Here is a 22,224-nt window from a genome sequence, read left to right on the forward strand (position 1 = left end):
AATTTGCATAGAAATCCAAGGGCAAGGTGGCCAAAGGGCTACTGCAATCATCACATATTATCAATTTTATGACAGAGGCCGCCAGGCAGTAAAAATTTGACCAGAGGCCATAACTGTCCCCTGGGCCGGACCTATGCCGTGCCCGGGCTAAACCCACAGCTTTCTCAAAGACTGATGTTTGGGTAACTGGGCTTCAGGGTATTTTTGTAAAGGCCGCTGAGTAGATTTCTGAGACTTGCAACAACGAATGTCTGACATGTGAAAAATGCTTATATCAACTAATATTGAAGCACACATATGGAAATGAAGATACCAGGGATAAGCAATGAAAGGAAGCCAACATACAATTTGGATTTATTTAATAAGTAATGTATTTAACATCACATGAGTCAGATGTCTTTTAGGCCATCATGGAAGGCCTTGCAGGACCTGACGGCCCACGTACATTAGAAGCGGACATTTGTGTGAGCACACTATAGGTGAGGTTAAGCAAAAACATTCAGGTTTCTTGACCAACGTGTATTTTTAAAACACGTGTAGACATTTCATGTGTTTTTTTTATAAATAAATTAAGGCTTTATATTTTTTCAACCACAGGGTGCTAAATACCACAATATGTCCCTTACACATAGCACATACACATAGCTGTTGTGTCTGCCGTGCTGCTAGTGCCCCCTTTTAATCATGAAGATATTTCTGTACAGAAAAGGGATTTCAAGTCATTGCTACACATACGCACAGTAAAGTCATCCCCATCAATTGCGTTGATGCACCCGTTGCATCAGCTCCGTGATCTCACTGACAAGAAATCGATAAGGGATTCGTTCAGCTTTATTTACCTTCGTTTCCAGTAACAGAGCAATGCAAAATCCTAGTTAAATTCCCGGTCTCTCGGGCAGTTAGTAGTAATAACACATTGATTAGCTACTTCTTGCAACAGAAGCTTTGAGTCAAGTCATCAGTAATTGAAAAAATCTATAGGGTGCAATAAACAACTTCTTAATGAAGCTACAGTATGGTTCGTCTTTTGTCCATTGGAGTTTGTACATAGCAGCTTTATATTTCCTTTTAAGGAAAACAGTGTATCGGTCTGTAGTAGTAAATATCAGCCTCTTATAAGTAGATTCCTCGCGTCGGGACTGGTTTCTGACGACCTCGGTCAAGGAGACGGTGTCCTGTTCAAACACAACATTGCTTTTTTTGTTCTCCTCGAACTTTGGAAGTCAGCAAGATGCGTGGATCAATAATGGATCCTTTTGTTGTACCTCTTTTTGCCCTGTACAAAATAAGAACAATTTAGAAATCATATACACTTTTTCGATATTTTTCCCTCTGATTTTGGTCATTTGCGTAGTTTATCCCTGACAGAAGAGATATTCTAAACCAGTACGCAGGTACGCAGGCGAGTTTGACCTTAGGGAATTTTTTTTTTTAATGAAATTTACCAAAATAAAGTGCAATTCGAACTCCACTACACTAGGGGGCAGTGTTCTCAGGGTGTTTTGTCTACATTTAGGCTCGAGGCGAAGTGTAGCAGCCCCTCAAGAGACCAAGTGAAAAAAATATTTAACACCGATGCGGAGACAGGCTAAGAGATGGGGTAAAGAAACAAGGAACAAAAGTCTCTTCTCATAGCACCTCACTGCAATCTTGAAGGAACACGAAGAAAGACCGGGCTTGCTACGTAAATGATGTCGGCAGCAAACGGCACAAAGCCAAATAAATTAAGCAGTCACTTAATAATTTTGCATGATTTGGCCTGGACAGAGGTGACGATTCATTATTGGGAGTTCTCTGTTTGGTCCCTACCAATAGTATACGATCACTTAAAAATAAAAGATCGATGTTGAGGTGTGGGGGCTTGGGCGCAAGATGATTTTTCTGAGGAGGGGCGTGACAAAAAATTGTTAAAATAGATTGAATAGAGTGAAGCTGAGCCTTTTCTTGTCTTGTTTTTGCCATAAAACCTCTCTGTTATAGACGAGAATTTTTTCTACATCAAGGGGTCTAAATTTCAGTTGAGTCTGGTTGAGGTTGGGCCAAATTGAGTTTACCACAGAAAAAAAACTTTTCATATAACAATTTTACTGGTTTCCTGATCTTGATAAGTCCAAACTACGGAGGCTCAAAGTGACCAGAATGAAATCCTTTTTTATTCTCATGTTTCTGACCTGGCCTTTTGCCAAGAAATTATAAAAATAAATAAATAAAATATAATAAAGAATAAAAGAAGAAAAGAACAACAAAGAAAACTGAAAAGAAAAAGGATTAAAATGAAATTAAAAAAGAATAAAGGAAAAACGTAAAGAAACAAGAAAAAAATAAATGGAAAAGAGACAATGTTTTTTTGTAGGTAACCGAAGCAGAAAGTTGGCCCACAAAAAGGTCAGCTCCATCTAAGCAAGCCTCGTGTTGTATAAAATATAGGCAAATGTCTCAACCTACAAGAATAAAAACCGCACATTGGGGAGTGATTTCACGCACGTCCTGGTTGTTTTATTTCATTCCAGGATGAAAATGGTGAAAGTACGAAAAGGGAAGATTCAAATATGGTCTAAATGCCAACACAAACCTCCTAAAAGATAAACAGAGATGAGTTTTATTTGAGCACATCTAAGAGAGACACGTACGTGCACCAGCACACAAGTACTGTAGCTTGACAGAGGCTGCGATGACAATTTCAGCCATAATATGCTGTCAGCAAGTAGAATATTTTAAATTTACGTACAGCACCTTAAAGTAGCTGGTTATGATTACAAATAGTCAGTAGCTGACCGAACAGGCAAGGTAAACGCTGAACGAAAACCATAATTATTTGTTATGTTTTGGATTGAAATTAATATTTGGGGGGACAACTGTCCAGCCTCCAGTAGCACAATAACTTTAAAATCCCTAGATAAGCTACGCCGTTAGCATCCATGTGTACTTCCGTAAACACTGAGCGCTTAGCGTGTGATGTCACATGTCCTCTTCTGCGCATGCGGGACACTTGTGGCATTCAAATGGGGTGCATCGAAGTCACTGGAGATGGCATACAAGTCGCATTTAGTTGGAAATTTGAACATTCTTACAAGAATTATTACAAGAATCTGAATTGAACATTAAGCTCTGCAGTGTAAACCTAACCTTGTATTTACCATTTGAATGGACAGGAGAGTGACTAGTGACAAGAAATTCTAGATAGAGGAAACAATAATGATAACATTAAATTAAACTCGTTTTGTACAAAGCTTAGTGAAAAAACAGATTTAAGTTGCTCAACTGTGAAGAGTTTGCTTTGTTGTGTTAGCATGTACGCATTAGCCAAAGTCCTAACGGAAAAACGGGGACAGAGGAAGAAACGAATATTTTCATGGACACATTGTGACGTACTCACAGCAAACTTCTTCTGGCAGCATGTTTTGTGGTTTCATTTATCTCGGACGAAAATGAAAATGAACGTTTTTGTAATTTTCTAATGAAAATATTTCCGTGCCGAAGGTTTGGTGTACCCCTAACTAGCCGTATTCTGTTACTGGAGCAAACACATTCATACCTAACCACTCTACATTAAAACCAGATGAAAAAAAATCAATACTTCACTATCCTCTTTTTTTCTGCACAATCATACCGTGATAAAATTTGCTTACGTAATTGTGGCGACACGACCAGTCTGGATGTTGTTGGGCATGTAGTTTTCGTTCTTCCTCGGCCTGCTTGTAGTACTTGGCTTTCTCTTTATCAGGTAGCAAATGCCACTGTGTTCGAACAATGCAGTAGGAACAGAGAACAGAAAATACATTTTATAGATATGCACTTTGCTCTCAATCATTACTGTTTTGTAAGAGATTTGAGAGATATATGAAATTGCCAGGGTATTAGAACAAAGATTCTGAATTTAAATGCAACTATTCAGTCACTTTCTGGTGGCACACCTATAATACTGTTTGAAAGACTACAGGTGTGCATGAGGCCCATCCATCCATCCATCCATTATCTGTAGCGCTTATCCTCAGTAGGGTCGCGGTGGTGCTGGAGCCCATCCCAGCCATCTTCGGGAAGTGGGCAGGGGACACACTGAACTGGTTGCCAGCTGGTCACAGGGCACACAGAGACAGACGACTCACTCGCTCATTCACACCTAAGGACAATTCGGACCGGCCAATTAACCTGACATACATGTTTTTGGAATGTGGGAGGAAACGGGAGTGCCCGGAGGAAACCCACGCAAGCAAGTGGAGAACATGCTTAGTCCACACTAGAAGGTTCGATCTCATGACCTTAGAACTGTGCCACTCAGCCGCCGTGCTGCATGGGGGCCCAGTTTTGTCCCATTATATTATTGTTTTCAGCCGCGTTGTGATAATATTTTGTTTGTGTGTATGTTCCCCTTTTTTTTCAAAGACTCCCTTTCGTTTCCCCTAGACTATCAGACTGCGTACTCCTTTTTGTCAAGACCACCTTTTCCCTTTTTATTTTTTTCTGTTACCACAGATAGAACTGAAAATTCACATTGCACCTCAGTTCAAAGCCCCCTGATGGACAGTTCCTGGAAGTACCCAGGTTTCTCCACATATACCATCTGCAGTGGATTAGAATGAAGTCTGATTACATGAAGTTTGGGATTGTAATTAAAACATTCATGACTATGAATGAATCATGACGACTGTTGCCACCTGGATGTGTGTCGGGTTAGGATATTCATACTGCCAGCTATTCCGTTTTCAGTTCTATTAGCTGGGCAACTTAAGCGGAATGGCTATAATCATAAATTATTACTATCAAAATGGAAGTCCTGTTCCATTTGATAGAAAAAATATATGTGTATTCCCTTCCTCTTACACATGTGCCAGACACTCGCCATCAGTTTAACCCATTAGGGTAAGATGGTGAGTCCTGAAGTCAAAGTTAGAGAACATGTATAAAAAAGAATGAACAGTAACTTTTTGCTAATTTTCACAGGTTAACTACAAAATTTAAACCTAAACTATAAAGTGTTTTTTAAAATGTCAACTCAAAAATTTATTAAATTAAATACAGGTGCTTTTAAAAAATGAGTACATTGTTATGAAGTTAATTATTTTTTGTAAAGTACCGATAAGCATTAGACTTTAAAATGTTTTAGATTCATTACACACAACTAAAGTAGTTCAAACCTTTGATTGTTTTAATATTGATTATTTTGGCAAAACAATAAAGCATATGTACTTAAAAAAGTCAACCTTCAAAAAATTATGTTCGGTTATGATCTCAATACTTGGTCAGGAATCCTGCAGAAATGGTGGCGTGGAGGCAATCATCCTGTAGCACTGCTGAGAGGTCATGGAGAACGAAGATGCTTTATTGGTCGATCTTAAGCTCATCCACAGTGTTGGGTGCCACAGATTCTCTATTGGGTTCAGGAGAGTTGGTAAGCCAATTGAGCACAGTAGGGCCATGGTAGGTAAACCATTTACCAGTGGTTTTGGGACTATGAGCAGCTGCTGAAAAATACAATCTTCATCTCCGTATAAGCTTTTCAGCAGAGTGCTCCAAAATATCCTTATAGAAGCTGCATTGACCCTGCCTTTGGTAAAACCCCATTGCACCAACTCCAGCAGCTGACATGGCGCCCCAAACCATCACTGACTGTGGGTACTTGTCACTGTACTTCAGGCATTTTGGCATTTCCGTCTCCCCAGTCTTTCTGCAGACTCTTGCACCTTGATTTCCGAAGGACTTGCAACATTTACTTTCATCCGCAAAAAGTTTCTCCACTGAGTAACAGTCCAGGGTTGATTTTCTGTCAGAAGTTTCTGCCGCTGTTTCTGGTTCAAAAGTGGCTCGATCTGGAGAATGTGGCACCTGTAGCCCATCTCCTGGACACGCTTGAGCCTTTCGGCTCTGGAAGCCTCTACTCCAGACTCAATCTTCTACTTCGCAGGTCCCCCAAGGTCTAGGATCGTCTGTTCTCCACAGGATCCAGTCACCTCTTCTGTTTGTTCAGCGTTTTCTGCTACACTTTTTTCTTCCTACAGACCTCCCACTGAGGTACCTTGATACAGAACTCCGAGAACAGTATATTCGCTCAGATTATTCTTCTGTGTCTTACCCTCTTGCTTAATGGCGTCAATGGTGATCTTCTGGAAAGCAGTCGGGTCAGCAGTCTTACCCATGTTTGCCGTTTGGAGTAATGGAACCAGGCAGGAAGTTTTTAAGAGCTTCAGGAATCATTTGCAGGCGTGTAGAATTAACTCCTTGACTCAGATGATTATGTCAGTAGCTCATATACACCACCTTTTCATTAATTGCTGATTTTTCGAGATAGTAATTTGGGGTTTTCATGAGCTATATGCCAAAATCATTATCATTAAAACAATGAAATACATGAAATATTTCACTTAGTGTGCAATGAATCTAACATATATGAAAGTTTCATTTTTTTCATTACACTTTGGGAAATAATGAACTTTATCACAATATGCTAACTTTCTGAGAAGGACCTGTATATCAATGCACAGGGGTAGCTGAAACTAAGTAACATAAATTGTTTTTGTTTTAAATTACCTGCAACACCATATTTAGAGCAGAGAGCCCATAGGACACTACTCTTTGTTGGTGGTGTATCACAATGATAATTACTCACACATGGACAATTTAAAAACAAATATATAATGTATCTATTTTTATTTTTATTGTTTTTTTTATACATATTCAAGTTAACCACTTATGAGGGTCCTGAGCAGCCAGTTGGTTTGTGTATGCCTTGGGCCAACGCTGAACCGGACTGTGTGTAATATTCGATCGATAGATGTTTTTGTTTAGTGCAACCAAAAACGAGTGCGACAAAGCACAAAGAAGAATACAAATTACAGAGATGTACTTGCCTCGAATTGTACAGCCCGCAAGCCAAGGTTTTGGGTATTTGGGTATCCGTAGCAGCAAAATGGCACACAATCATGTCAGATTGTTCCAGGTGAGGCTCATTTTATGTGAGATACATACATATTTATCAACATACGAAAATATTTTTTAAAGCACGTTTATATGATAGTTCATGTATTTTTGCACGATATTCAAATCAATATTGTTATTTTTTGGAAAGAATGACGTTTTTATTTTACCACAAGGATGAACTAAATAATACACAATGTCTGTTTAAGTTGTTGGTTTGTGTTTTTTGTGTTCATGTGCAATTATTGACTTCAGGGGTGGCCAACCCGGTCCCCGAGAGCCGCACGTCCTGCATGTTTTGGGGGTTTATCTTCTCCAACTCAGGTGACGCAAATGTTCAGCTAGTTAGCAAGCTGTGTGGGAGCTTGATAAAGATCCAGGTGATGGGAATAGCCTGTATTGGAGCAGAGAAACTCCAAGAAACATGCAGGACATGTGGCTCTAAGCCAACCTTTATTTGCTTAGTTAAATGAATTAAGTTAATCTAGAAAACAAAAACAGGAACAAAGATATTCAATATGTATCTAGTTAAAACAAACAAACGATAGGGTTTATAAATATAAATTAAATACAAATACCAAAATAAATAAATCATTGAATATATTTAATTGAAAATACATTAAGAGGACTACATGAATTATTAGTAAAAATATGAGAGAAGGAAAATGACCAAGAAAACAATCTCAGAACGACAGTAAGAAACAGGTTTGTAGTGCAACGTTGAGTATTACATTATTTACAACTGCAATGACTCAAAAACATAGTGTTTACTTAAATGCGTTGTCTGATCAATTAGATAAACTGTGGTAACAGTGCCCCTCACGGGCTTTTTTTAGTATTGCACACTAATAGGATGAATCACACAGTATGTTGTTTTAGTGTCGTTTATTATCTATTTCATGAAAAATTAGCATGGGCATGAACATGAACAAAAAAACAAGTGGCCACTTACCATCTTTCCTAAGGTCTCATTTATAACAGCAATATTTGTTGAGGCAGACTTTGCCTTGACAGCTTGTCTATGTTCTTTGGAGAACAACATGAATGCATTAAGAGGCTTCTTGACATAGTTCTGCGCTGGGATTTGTGCTTCCACTTTTTTTGTTTTCTTCCTGAAACATAATACAAGTGTAAAACAACCTGCATCAGATTTCTGGTGATATGTAAACTCATTTGAAATTATTTAAAACAGGGGTCTTTAACATTTTTTAAGCTGGAAACTCCCTTTCATCACAGATTACTGTGAATAGCTACCATTTTGATCTGCAGGTATGAAATACCTTTGCATGGAACTACTCTGTTGTAAGTATGTTATAGCTAAGTTATTACCAGTTCTAACTTATTAGAATTAGGGTTAAGATAGTCTCCGTCAACTAAGAAAATCACAACGACTAATCATTCGTTATCTATTTTCAAAACCAGTCTGTGGGATAATTAGGTGTTTTAGGGGGCTACCTGGTGCTCACAGACATCATGTTGGAGATCCCAGATTAAACATGTAGCACACAACAGAATTTCTTAGCCTTACTGTTATCATTGTTTATAGAATTGGTCACAACTTTTTTGCAAGTTGAAGGGAGATAAAATGATAAAGAGCCAAAACCAAACCACAGGTTAAACAATATTTTTACTGTTCTACACACAACCTTAGCACTTTATTTCTTCCAAATGATTGAAAAATGGTCTTACTTTATCTTTGGTGTGCTAGGAGAAGGAGGAGCAGGAATGCTTGGAGGGGCTGTAACTTTGTACAAAAGTTCTCCATTCCTAACAAAGTGATCACACATACATAAAAAACTTGGCTCTGGTTGCAGGTGCTATTTCAATACTGCCGATACTTACAGTAATCCAACAGGACGCATGTTCATTCCATTTGGAAGCATCACCTCCGGTACGAAGTTTGCCTGAAGACAGAATAAATTTGGCAATCATGCAAGTGATAATGATTTAGTATTAAGTTATGATAGAATAAAACCCAACGGCACAAAATTATTATTATTATTGTGAGGTAAGTGAATGTAGAGTACCGTAATCAACGTTTGGTCAGAATTCCGTTTCCCAATGTCAGAAAATGATCAAACAGTGTCAAGACAGGTGAGGTGAATTCTGTGTTTTAAGTCAATCACATAGATATGTTATCTGACTGATACTGGTGTAATGTGATGTTGGGGAGGGGAGCGTTAGCTTGCATGTGCGCATCAAAGCTTGTCGTGACAACCCCACCACAGGAGGTCCACCTCTCCCAGGAAACCGGAACCCAGAGATGGTAAAAGTCTCACCTCGCAAGGGGAGTCTGAATTTGGCCAGCCAGAAGGCTACAGGGCATATTCCTAACAAGAAGAACTGAATCAAAATCCTGGCCGGTCCTGACCAAGTCTCAGCTTAACCAGCAGCCAGAGAACCTTGCCAAGTCAGTAGACAAGTTTGATCAAGCTAGCGGCCAAACCAGTGGGATAAAACCAGCGACCTCAGAGAACGCTCAAGCCACCGGCAGTCAACCTCTCCTCTAACACCCTACATCCTGTGGTCCTCGTCCCAACCGGCTCTCAAGCCTACCAGAATTCCTCATCACTCTACAGCCGAGGACACAAGGACCGGGCCGTCATTTTCATCGAAGCAGAACATCGCGTAACATCTCGTTGTTGCTAGGTATTGTCATTGTTGTGATGTAAAATGGGGGATTCTATCAAAATGCAATCAAGCCAACATTTTTGTCTATCCAAATGGTGCCAGTTTAAGTTCTCAACTTTCAGTTGTCCATGTTTTATTTTCTTATTATTGGTTTGTGTTCTTTCAAGCTTCTTTAATAGATGATTAGTCAAAGAAAAGTCCATAAATCCAAGAGTGTGTGCCTTGATTAAAGTATGTGCAACTATAAAAACAGTACAAATAATTCACCTAAAGTGTGTGTAGCCAGCCTTCAGAATAGTTAAACAAGTTTTTTCATCCGTTTTCCTGACATAATGATCTAAAAACATGTGGTTCTCCAAAAAGGCGAGACGAGTTTTGAAAAGAATAAACTCAGCTCTTTATTTCAATTGTTTAATAATTTGTTAGAATATTTCATTTACCACCCATATCCGCTACATGAGTGACACAAAAAGACTCAGACATCTATTTTTCTTGGAAAAGTTAACAACAACAAAGGTGACTAGCTGGAAGACTTAGGGTCAAGTGACTAACATGAGTTACTAACACAAGAAACGGGTGAAAAAGGTTAGTAACAACTTGCAAGAGCAAATAAATAACATGAATACCTATCAACTAGTTCCAAATTGTCAGCTTCCTTTTATTGCTTCTTGCCTGGCCGCGCTGCATCCACTTGTGATTTCATATTTAAGCATTTAACCAATCACATTTCAGCCTTTACATGTTGCCAGGGTCAGAAATCTACTGAGCCTTTCACTATCTGTTTTACAGGCCATGAGGAATAAAATAAGTGTCAATAAAGCTGTTGGTCTAGCAAATCAGATTTCGAGTTGGTGGAACCAGGGCCTTCTAGATGGCCTAAGAAACCATCAGCGGTTTCACAAACTCTAATTGGCTAGAGGGTGGTAATGGTAGCACCGCGGAGAAAAAAATCCCAGTGTCCACCGCTTCTGTCGAACCGACATTTTCAGCCCCATATCAAGATAAAAAAATGTTGACAGAAAGACGACAGGACAGGCTCGACTTTCAGCTCTAGCTTCAACGGCAATAGGAAACAACTTTTAGATGGAACTGAAATGCGTGGAATCTGTACGAAAGAGTAATTAAAACATATTAGAGTTAAGAAAGTAGGATTGATCTTGTGCACGAATAAAATGATTTTTGGTGAGTAAATGTTCCCATATTCCCAAATAATATTGCAATTTTATGACGTTATTGTTGATACATTTTTGTGTCACACCTCTAGCTGCAGTAAACATTTTATAGCCATAAAATAGTTCTTGAGGTTTGGATTGATTCAGAAGTAGTGATACTTACAGTAGCCTTGGTGTAAAATGCAGGGTACACTAAAATAAATGAATGTATAATAGATAAGTCAATACCTAAACAATGTTCATTTTACCTCTGAAAAGTGACGGGTCCCGGGGACTCACATGCTCAAAAATCTATGGGTCCCGACAGAGATCTATGGGTACCCAAAATTTAGTGTTATCGAGGTTGAAATTGTAAATCGGCGACAAATATATAATATAAATCTATATATTCATTCAGTTTTAAACATCACAGTTTATTGATAATACACATCAGTTATCAATTCAAAAGTTTTCAGTTCACAACAATATGTTTTATTATACAAAATAATATTTCTGAAATAATTATGTTAATCTATATTTCCATTCGGTTTTAATCTCATCTCATCTCAACAGCCGTACCGCTTATCCTCATCAGGGTCGCGGGGGGGCTGGAGCCCATCCCAGCCATCTCCGGGCAGTGGGCAGGGGACACCCTGAACTGGTTGCCAGCCAATCGCAGGGCACACAGGGACAGACAACTCATTCGCTCATTCACACCTAGGGACAATTTGGACCGGCCAATTCACCTGAAATGCATGTTTTTGGAACGTGGGAGGAAACCGGAGTGCCCGGAGGAAACCCACGCAAGCACGGGGAGAACATACAAACTCCGCACAGGAAGTCTGGAGCTGGATTTGAACCCACGACAGGTTCCCATGACATGAACTGTGCCGCACAAGCGCTAACGACTGCGCCGCCGTGCTGCCCTCGGTTTTAATCATCACAGTTAATTGGTACTACAAAGCAGTAATCACTTCAGATTTTTCAGTTCACAAAAACATTGTACATTATACAAAATAATATTGCTGAAATATTAGTCTATATATTCATGCAGTTTTAATCATCACAGTTAATTGGTAATACAAGGCAGTCATCACTTCAGATTATTCAGTTCATATATTCTTCGGGGTTTGCTGTCCCGCCACAGTTAAATGAAATGAAATGATCTGCATTTATATAGCGCTTTTCAATTTAATGACTTCCCAAAGCGCTTTACAATGTGCTTCACATTTCCCAATAGTGGCCGTGCAGCCATGTAAGGCTCCAACCTGCTTATTGGGGGCATTAGGGGTTCAGTGTCTTACCCAAGGACACTCCGACATGTAACACGGAGAAGCCGGGATTCGAACTGCGAACTTTTGATCCCAAGACGAGCGCTCTACCTCCTGAGCTACTTCCAATCACCTCGATCTTTATCAGGGTCCCAGACAGCTTGCAAACTAGCTGAAAGTTCGCGTCACCTGAGTTGGAGAAGCGAAACCTCCAACACATGCCGGGTTTGCGGCTCTCGGGGACGCATGGGCTAGGATAAACTGACATGTATCCACCGATTTGCATCAACAATGCGCGCAGGGTTTGGCTACATCACAATTGTTTACCAACATGGGAAGGGGTCTATAAATAGCCATAAAGGTCACAAGACCAGCATGCAAGAAGTGGAACGAAGCATCATTGAGAAGAACGTTATATTAGCATGCATCGGTGGCAAGGAGGGTTCATAATCATCATTCTCTCGCCAGTCCCTTGAACTTACCTGACTTTGGATATGGGCAAGTGGTTCAATGTTTTGGGGAAGCGGCTGCAGATTCTGGTGATTCATTGGTACAAAGTGCATGCTGGGGGCAGCTATCACTGGTGGTGGCTGCATGTAACTGTGTTGAATGGGAACAAAGCCATTATTGTCCCCGTGCTGGTAGTCTACTTCTTCAGGGTTGCCGTTGTACCTTGGGCCATCTGGTTTTGACACTTGAACAGGATTTTGAGGGAGACATTTTGAAGCAAATCCCGGCATTTCCATATCCCTGTAAGAACAAAACGCACACTCCTTTGTAAAAACTGCCAGCACATATTCATACATATATTCAACAGTTGTTTCCTAACAGAGCAAGCACTAGATATGTCAGGGGAAGATTAATACATCAAAATTTTCTTTGGGTATCACATGCTATACGAATATCAAATGTTTACAAATATTTGTTTTTTCCCCAAAATATTTGCAATGAGTATTGCGAGCTCTAAGTCACTGACAACACTAATAAACGTTTGAAATGTAATTTCCTTGTTTTGTAATTCTATTTTGTGGGATACATTTCTGTTTTCTTGTTCTGGTTTTGAATTTCTCTTCCCTGCAAGGAGAAAAAAAGAAAGAAAAAAAAAAAGAAAAAAGAATGGACACTTAAAAGACTCTGCTTCAGCTGTAATATTATTGTACTGTCCAGGTGTATTTTTGTTGTAGTTTTTTAGTGGGGAAAATCTTTTGTTGGTATGTTTTGTTAATTAGTGGTTAATGCTGTTGGGTTTTTTTGTGTTTTTTTTTGTCAATTGCCCAAATAAACGTTATTAATTCATTCAAAAGGTATATTCACACATACATGCTGTTTGTATTGGTATCAGACTTAAAGGTAAGATCGGTTCCAGCCTTTCTGCTTGGGCCTGAAATGTCAATCAATATGTTCAGGTTCGGGACCGGCTTCTCTCACCTCCTTTTTTACTTTACATTGTTTTTTTTTTTTATGTTTTCTTTGTGTCGTGTGGTGAAGGATCACTGCGATGGATTTATTTTCCCTCTTGCACAGAGCAGCCCGCCGATCCCGTCACCACACGACTAAATCCATTGCGCAGATCCCTCAGTACGCGACATAAAGAAACAAGGTGACAGGTGTATGATTTTAAAAACAAAGTTTGGCGAGAAGGACGCATGGCTCGGCCCCCACAAATAAAATAACACGTGAAAATACCGTTTTTTCCGGGCTCGGTCCCTTAAATCAAACAATTTGGTCATGCCTTCATAGCCCCAGGCTCTGGTCGGGTCAGGCTGGATTTTTTAGGTCCGATTTTACTTCTTCTTTAAGTTAACATTAGAAGAAAAGTGATTAGAAAATATGATGCTCACAATGACTACTTTAAGAAACTCTGACTTGTTGTTGGTCGAATCATACAGTGGCTTGCGAAACTATTTGGCCCCCTTGAACTTTCTGACCTTTTGGCCACATTTCAGACTAGAAAACATCGAGCTATAAAACTGTTATTTCTGATTAAGCGTCAACAATAAATGGGGCACAATCATGAAGGGTAACAATTTTTGTTGGATATTTTAAACTTCTTTAACAAATAAAAAAAGAAAAAGTGGGTGTGCAAAACTATTCAGCCCCTTTACTTTCAGTCCAGCAAACTCTGTCCAGAAGTACAGTGAGGATCTCTGAATGATTCAATGTTTATCTAAATGACTAACGGTGACAAATGGAATTCACCTGAGTGTAATCAAGTCTCTGTATAAATGCACCTGCACTGTGATAGACTCAGAGGTCTGTTTAAAGCGCAGAGAGCATCATGAAGAATGAGTAACACACCAGGCAGGTCCGAGATACTGTTGCGGAGAAGTTTAAAGCTGGATTTGGATACTAAAAGATTTCCCAAGCTTTAAACATCCTAAGGAGCACTGTGCAAGCAATAATATTGAAATGGAAGGAGTTGAAGACCACTGAAAATCTACCAAGATCGGGCCGTCCCCCTAAACTTTCAGCTCATACAAGGAGAAAACTGATCAGAGATGCAGCCAAGAAGCCTATGATCACTCCGGATAAACTTCAGAGGTCTAGAGATGAGGTGGGAGAATCTGTCCATAGGACAGCAATCATTCGTATACTGCACAAAGCTGCCCTTTATGGAAAAGCGGAAGGAAGGAAGCCATATCTTCAAGAAATCCATAAAAAGTGTTGTTTAAAGTTTGCCACAAGTCACCTAGGAGACACAACAAACAGGTGGAAGAAGGTTATCTAGTCAGATAAGACCAAAATCGAAGTTTTTGGCAACAATGCAAGACGTTATGTTTGGCGTAAAAGCAGCACAGCTCATCACCCTCGACACACCATCCCCATAGGTAAACATGGTGGTGGCAGCATCATGGTTTGGGCCTGTCTTTCTTCAGCAGGTACAGGGTAGATGGTAAAAATTGATGGGAAGATGGATGGAGCCAAATACAGGACCATTCTGGAAGAAAACCTGATTGAGTCCGCAAAAGACCTGAGACTAGGACGGAGATTTGTCTTCCAACAAGACAATGATCCAAAACATAAAGCAAAAGCTACAATGTAATGGTTCACCAAAAAAACATCAAGGAGTTAGAATGGCCAAGTCAAAGTCCAGACATCAATCCAATTGAGAATCTGTGTAAAGAACTGAAAACTGCTGTTCTCAAACACTTTCCATCCAACCTCACTGAGCTTGAGCTGTTTTGCAAGGGGGAATGGGCAACAATATCAGTTTCTCGATGTGCAAAACTAATAAGACATACCCCAAGCGACTGTAACTGTAATCGCAACAAAATGTGGTGCTACAAAGTATTAACTCAATAATTTTGCACAGCCATTTTTTCGTTTTTTATTTGTTAAAAAAGTTTAAAATATCCAATAAAGTGTGTTCCACTTCATGATTGTGTCCCACTTATTGTTGATTCTTCACAGAATATTACAGTTTCATATCTTTAAGTGGGCAGCACGCCGGTGCAGTGGTTAGAGCGTGTGCGGCACAGTTCTGAGGTTATGGGTTCAATAATTAAACATATTACAACATTGTATTATGTAATTATAGTATAGTATAGCATAGCATAGCATAGCATAGCATAGTGTAGCATAGCATAGTATAGCATAGCATAGCATAGCATAGCATAGCATAGGACGGCATAGCATAGCATAGCATAGCATAGCATAGTATAGCATAGCATAGCATAGTATAGCATAGCATAGCATAGTACAGTATAGTATAGTATAGTATAGTATAGTATAGTATAGTATAGTATAGTATAGTATAGTATAGTATAGCATAACATAGCATACAATAGTTATAGTATAGTATTTTATAATAAATGTATGTAGTTAAAGAAATATTAGTGAATAATTAATTTGTTTATAATCGCAATTTCTAAATGTTACACTTGATCTGTTTGTGGTTAACTTGATTCATTTTAATTTACCTATTTACGTGAATAGTATTTCATAGAATTATAAATGTGTGCCATGCTTTTTCACCATTGTTTGTTTACATGTGTTAGACAGATCCTTACCAACATGGGAAGGGGTCTATAAATAGCCATAAAGGTCACAAGACCAGCATGCAAGAAGTGGAACGAAGCATCACTTTTTTTAACATATTAAATCTACGTGTTTTATTTCATAATAGTCTGTAGTTTGCAATGATCTGTGGTCTGTGCAGCCTTTTGAGACTCCTTTTGATTAAGGGCTGTACAAATAAACATAACTTGAGTCTAGCATAGTCTAGTACAGTATAGTATAGTATAATATCATTATATTATATTATATTATATTATATTATATTATATTATATTATATACTGAAACATTAGATAATGCAATATAATACAGCATTATACGCAATAAAATAATAAAATGGACAGGGACAGGATAGATAGATAGATAGATAGATAGATAGATAGATAGATAGATAGATAGATAGATAGATAGATAGATAGATAGATAGATAGATAGATAGATAGATAGATAGATAGATAGATAGATAGATAGATAGATAGATAGATAGATAGATAGATAGATAGATAGATAGATAGATAGATAGATAGATAGATAGATAGATAGATAGATAGATAGATAGATAGATAGATAGATAGATAGATAGATAGATAGATAGATAGATAGATAGATAGATAGATAGATAGATAGATAGATAGATAGATAGATAGATAGATAGATAGATAGATAGATAGATACTTTATTCATCCCCGAAGGGAAATTCACATTTCCAGCAGCATCCCTGAGCTGAGAACAGTACAATAATAAAGCCAAAAGAATACAATATACAAATACCCAGTGTGACGTGCAAATGCCCACTGTAGCGTGTTATATAGAGTAAGTAGAGTATATAGAGATTAGCAGTTAAATCTACAAATATGTTTTCTGTTATGCTAAAACTTGTACATTGAAATGTCACGTTACACCTTAACTCAGGATTCTCCAACTTTTTTCAAGCTGAGAGCTATTTTTTGTTACTAATTAGAAGAAATGGCACCCAGTTTGATATGTATTTCTAAAATAACAACTTATGTTGTCACTGTTATTACCAGGTTAGTTATTGTAAGGAGGGTTGAACAGGCTCAGTCAAGCTCTAAAAAATAATTTTACAAGAAAATCCCATTGACCGAGCTCTAGTGAGCTATTTTCAGAACAAGCACCTCAGCTGTCCTTTGGGGGGACATTAGTTAAAGCAAGGGTTCCCCCTATGGACGGCCGAGGTACCCGTGGACCTGCTCTCAGAACAACTCACCAGTGCTGGTTCAATGTGATTTTCTTGTAAAAAAAATAAATCAGTGGTTGACTGATTCTATTTAACCACACTTCCAACAATTTACCAGGCAATAACATAGTAACAACATAGAAATAATGTTATAAGTTGATGTTTTAGAAATGCATATGAAACTGCGTGCCCTTTGCACTGATTAGTAATAAAATATAGCTCTCGGATTGAAAAATGTTGGCGTTACAAAAGAATGTATGAAATACTGAAGTATGATATGATATAATATAATAATAGAATACCACGAAAGTCTAAAATGTGTCTTTTGTTATACTACTGTTAGATTTTGGGCGTCGGTAGCTCAGGAGGTATAGGGACCAAGAGTTTGAAAGTTCGATTTCGGGCACCTCCGAATTATATGTCGAAGTGAACTTGGACTAGGCAATGAACCCTTAATGCACCCTGCATGGCTGATGTCGCTATCGGGGTGTGAGTGTGTGTGTGAATGGGCAAGTGTGATGCAAGTGATCTGTGAGTTTCAGTGATATACTAGCATAGCATAACGTCGAATAATAAAATACAATTCAATGAGAGTGGAATATCATATAACGATGTAATAACTTGATTATATAGTGAAGCATGGTTATAGAGTAAAACAGTACTCAAAAGGTTAAAATGTGTGTATTCTGTTATACTTAAAATGTATATTGAAGTGTCGAGTTACAAAAACCCACCACTACCATTGCTGGGGTAAAGTGCTAATTCGATTGCTCCGTTGACCTTTATGTCTTTGAACCGTTAAACAAGTATATTCTGTCAGATAAACCTTTAAAGTAAAATACATTAAACTAGTTTTTCTATTGTATTCATATAGGTTTGTATATTTCTTTCTTCTAGAAGATAATCACCTTCTGAAAATCTTGTACTGATAAAAGAGTACCATTAGAGTAGCCTTGGTGATGTAAGTGCATTGTTTTTCTTTGACATCAAAAAACTACATTGATGAGGTGTCTAGTTTGTGAAGCTAAGAACAGTTCAAAATATATTTTCATTTAAAATATTTAGATATCAAAACACTGGTTTTATATAGAGAAGTATATTGATCAAGTGTCTCTTTAGGGGAGATGAAATGTAACTATTAGGACAAAAAAAATATCATTTAAAGTATTTAGATCACCACAAAACCGTTTCTCTGGTATACATAAGTATGCTGATCAGGTGTCTCTCTTGGAAAGCTAAGACAAAACTTATGGTTCAAAATGTAAGTTTGTAAAAATATTTAGATAATCACTAAACAGTTATTTCATATAGCTAAATATGTTAATCAGGTGATTCATTTGTGAAGCTTAGACAAACCCCAGTAACAGTTATTACTATGCTTAAAAATGTGATATTAGTTAAAAAATTTATATAATCACTTAACTGTTTCTTTGACATTGAAAAATATGTGAATCCGGTATCTCTTTTGGGAAGCTAAGACAAACCTGAAGAATAGGTATTATTCTAGTTCAAATTGTAATTTCATTTACAATATTTTGATAAATGTTAAACTGTCTTTTTGATATAGCGAAATATATTGATCAGGTGTCAATTTTGGGAAGCTAGGACCAACCTTGGGAAGAGGTATGATTATATTTTAAAATGTAATTTAGTTTAAAACATTTCAATAATCTCCAATATCTGGTTTGGTTGGTACTTTTGGACAACGGTAACTATCTCGAACTCTAACAAGGACACCATTTAAATGCCATAAAACTGAAAATAGATGGAGGTGCATATTTATTGAATTAAAATTTTTCAAATTTGATTCATTTCCAGCAACACACCTTAATCCCAATTTTTGAAATCTAAAAACGTGTTTTCCTTAATCTAGATGCTATAGATTCAGACCATGGTTCACTTACCCTAGTAGTTCCCAATATGGGTTTTGTATTACGCTTCAATTGTTGAATGAGCTTGCGTCCAGTTCCATCTGCTGCAGTGTTACCAAGGCTGTCACCAGAATATCCACCAACTGATGTCCTACCCCTGTCAAAACTCAGACTGGCGTCAAAGACATCAAAGCAGTGACGGCCTTTCGTGTGTGCTCTTAGAGTACTTTGAGACATCATAGGCGTGATGCTGTGGATTTCTTTACATAAGTATGATGTTGGACTTTTGTACATTTTCCATTCATCTGGTTGGGTGAAAAGGTTGATTGCGGCATCAGTGTTTGTGCAACAGACAAAAAAGGTCAATGTTTACCTATCCACTTGATTGAAAACGATTCCGTTTTGAGGGTCGTTCTGTACCTATCAAACATATCTGTCCTCATAGAAAGTATCAATGGTCACCGTGGTTTTCAGTGGTGGTTTAAAGAGAAGACTTGTAAGGTTTGGCCTGAACCTCAGCGCTTTGCTTTCATCCTAAATGTTCATTATACTAGAAATAAGAATATCGTTTGACTATTTACCGGATGCCAGAAAGATTGAATACACAGCTGTGGGGCCTTTTTCAGCATGACACGGAAGAAGTCGCTCTTATCTAAGATACTGCCTAGTCTTATACTGTCTCAGGTGCTCACCCACGGAGGAAAGGGAGCAACTCAACCTCATACTTGTGCCAATGGTCTTAACTGGTTCAAACAGAAAAATGAGTGCCAAGCAAGGAAGGTAACTGCATTAAAGTCGGAGAGGCCTAATCTCTCCATTGATCTATCAATCTATCAATCTGTCCCCCTGTCTATCGATCTATTGATCTGTCTGGAGTCCATTCCAGCTATCTCCGGGCAGTGGGCAGGGACACTCTGAACTTGTTGCCAGCCAGTTACAGGGCATACACGGACAACTCACTCGCTTATTCACACCTCGGGACAATTTGGATCAGCCAATTAACTTGACATCAACCACAGAGAGCTAGAAACTGTCACCAAATTTAAATATATTGGAGCTGTCATATCAGAAGAGGGGTCAGAACCAGAAATCATGGCCACGGTAGCTCAAACCACAGCCGCACTCGTCAAAACCCCATCTGGAGGGACAAGACATACTTGTGAAATCAAAGATCAGACTTATGCAAGCGCTGGTTACTTCCTCTACAATTGCGAGACATGGACTCTCACAGCAAAACTGTAAAAGAAAATTCAGACCTAGGATATGCAATGCTACAAGAAACTTCTAGGCATCCACGACATATCCCATGTGACAAACGAAACGGTGGGCAACACCATCAGAGGGCACATTAGACCCTACAAAGAACTGTTGTCAACTGTGCGCAGACAGAAACTTCAGTTCATTTAGGAATGGACTGGTGCTAACTTTGCCACTACCCAAAGACAGGTCAGGAACCATCAATATATGTGTAACAGGCGAAAGGTCATTGAGTTTAAGGGGGACACATTGTTTCGCAAGCCACAGTAATTTATATATAATCTATATATATATATATATATAAATTACTGTGGCTTGAACTCAATGACCTTTTGCCACATTTCAGACTTCAAACAAAGATATAAAACTAATATCTTGTGAAGAATCAACAATAAGTGGGACATAATCATGAAGTGGAACACACTTTATTAGCAAACTCGGTCTGGAAGCATATATATATATATATATATATATATATATATATATATATATATATATATATATAAATATATATGAGTGAGTGTGTGTAAGAAATAGATAGAAGATAATTGTCTTGTTCTGTTGACAGGTATTTTATTCTCATTTTAAATATCAAGATACATAAATCCCAAATATATTTGCGAACTAGTGGAATTAATGTGGAAATGTAAAACTGGAATTTGTATTGATGCAGCTAAACTATTCAAGAAGACAATGCTACTTTCTCATACTTCTCTTCCTTACTCTCTAAAAGACAGTTTCATCCCCAGGGACATCACCACAGTAAACAAGTTTGCAAAAATGTCTACATTTATATCTTATTTGTGAATTTAAGTTGCTGCTAACACTACTTCACTACTTTTCGTTGCAGCATTGTTACAATGCCCTTTGCTTTCATTGCACTATTTTAATAACCTAGGCCCGTTTCTACGTGCTATGTTGGAAATGTTTTTTGCCAATTTATTCTGACAGTCTTTAATGTTGTTTTTCTATTTAATGTCTTCATATATGTTTAGCCTGGAGTGCCATATCTAATCTCGTTGCATACAATGTTTCACCATGACAGATCACTAATTCAGACATTTTAGATCAAGGATGTTGTAATCAAAGTCTGTAATTTGCAATAGTCTGTGGTCCTTGCAGCCCTTTGAGACTCCTTCTGATTAAGGGCTATACAAATAAACATGACTATACATATCAATGACTATTCTTGATATCAATGACTATTCCATTCTATTCTATCGTCCTCAACAGTACACATTTCTTCCATTTTCATATAAGTAACCTCACCTAGTCATCTTACTTTCATGTGCGCTCAATCATCCATTTGCAGTAATCTGTGGTCCTTGCAGCCCTTTGAGACTCCTTGTGATTAATGTCTATACAAATAAACATGACTATACATATCAATGACTATTCTTGATATCAATGACTATTCCATTATATTCTATCGTCCTCAACAGTACACATTTCTTCCATTTTCATATAAGTAACCTCACCTAGTCATCTTACTTTCATGTGCGCTCAATCATCTATTTGCAGTAATCTGTGGTCTGAGCAGCCCTTTGAGATTCTTTGTGATTAAGGGCTATACAAATAAACATGACATGCCAATCCATCTTCGCCCCTTCCTCACTCCACAGACCACCACCTTCCTCGTCCATAGCCTCGTCACCTCACGCCTTGACTATTGCAATTCACTCCTCTACGGTATCCTTCGAAAGTTCCTCCAAAAACTCCACCTGGTCCAGAACTATGCTGTTTGCATTGTCACTAAAATCCTATCTCGACATCACATCACCCCTGTTCTTCAGAAACTCTACTGACTCCCAACCAACCAAAGATTCACCAACAAAGTCCTTCTGTACACTTACAGGGTCATCCATAACCCTGCTCCCACTTACCTCTCCGACCTCTTCACATTGTCACACCATCCTG

The 22,224-nt window shown here is 38.2% G+C and overlaps 1 protein-coding gene across 2 annotated transcripts; it reads right to left on the minus strand.

The window, feature by feature from the left end:
• Window positions 1-342: 342 nt before the first annotated feature.
• On the minus strand, window positions 343-19,213 carry LOC148358390 (transcription factor 7-like 1). 2 transcript variants are annotated; one of them, XM_088345497.1, is made up of 8 exons: window positions 19,084-19,213; window positions 12,638-12,715; window positions 12,448-12,565; window positions 8,755-8,816; window positions 8,602-8,679; window positions 7,865-8,024; window positions 3,630-3,737; window positions 343-1,276 (listed from the first exon to the last, which is right to left on the minus strand). In XM_088345497.1, the coding sequence occupies exons 2-8, from the start codon at window positions 12,709-12,711 to the stop codon at window positions 1,241-1,243; spliced, it is 636 nt and encodes a 211-aa protein (XP_088201623.1). In that variant the 5' UTR covers window positions 12,712-12,715; window positions 19,084-19,213; the 3' UTR covers window positions 343-1,240. The 2 variants fall into 2 exon arrangements, with proteins under 2 accessions (XP_088201623.1, XP_088201622.1); XM_088345496.1 differs by having other exon boundaries at window positions 12,448-12,715.
• Between the last annotated feature and the right edge of the window lie 3,011 nt (window positions 19,214-22,224).

The sequence above is a fragment of the Urocampus carinirostris genome, chromosome 10 (assembly GCF_059441175.1).
Source record: "Urocampus carinirostris isolate Australia breed hairy pipefish chromosome 10, RoL_Ucar_1.0, whole genome shotgun sequence".
NCBI classification, from domain to species: domain Eukaryota; kingdom Metazoa; phylum Chordata; class Actinopteri; order Syngnathiformes; family Syngnathidae; genus Urocampus; species Urocampus carinirostris.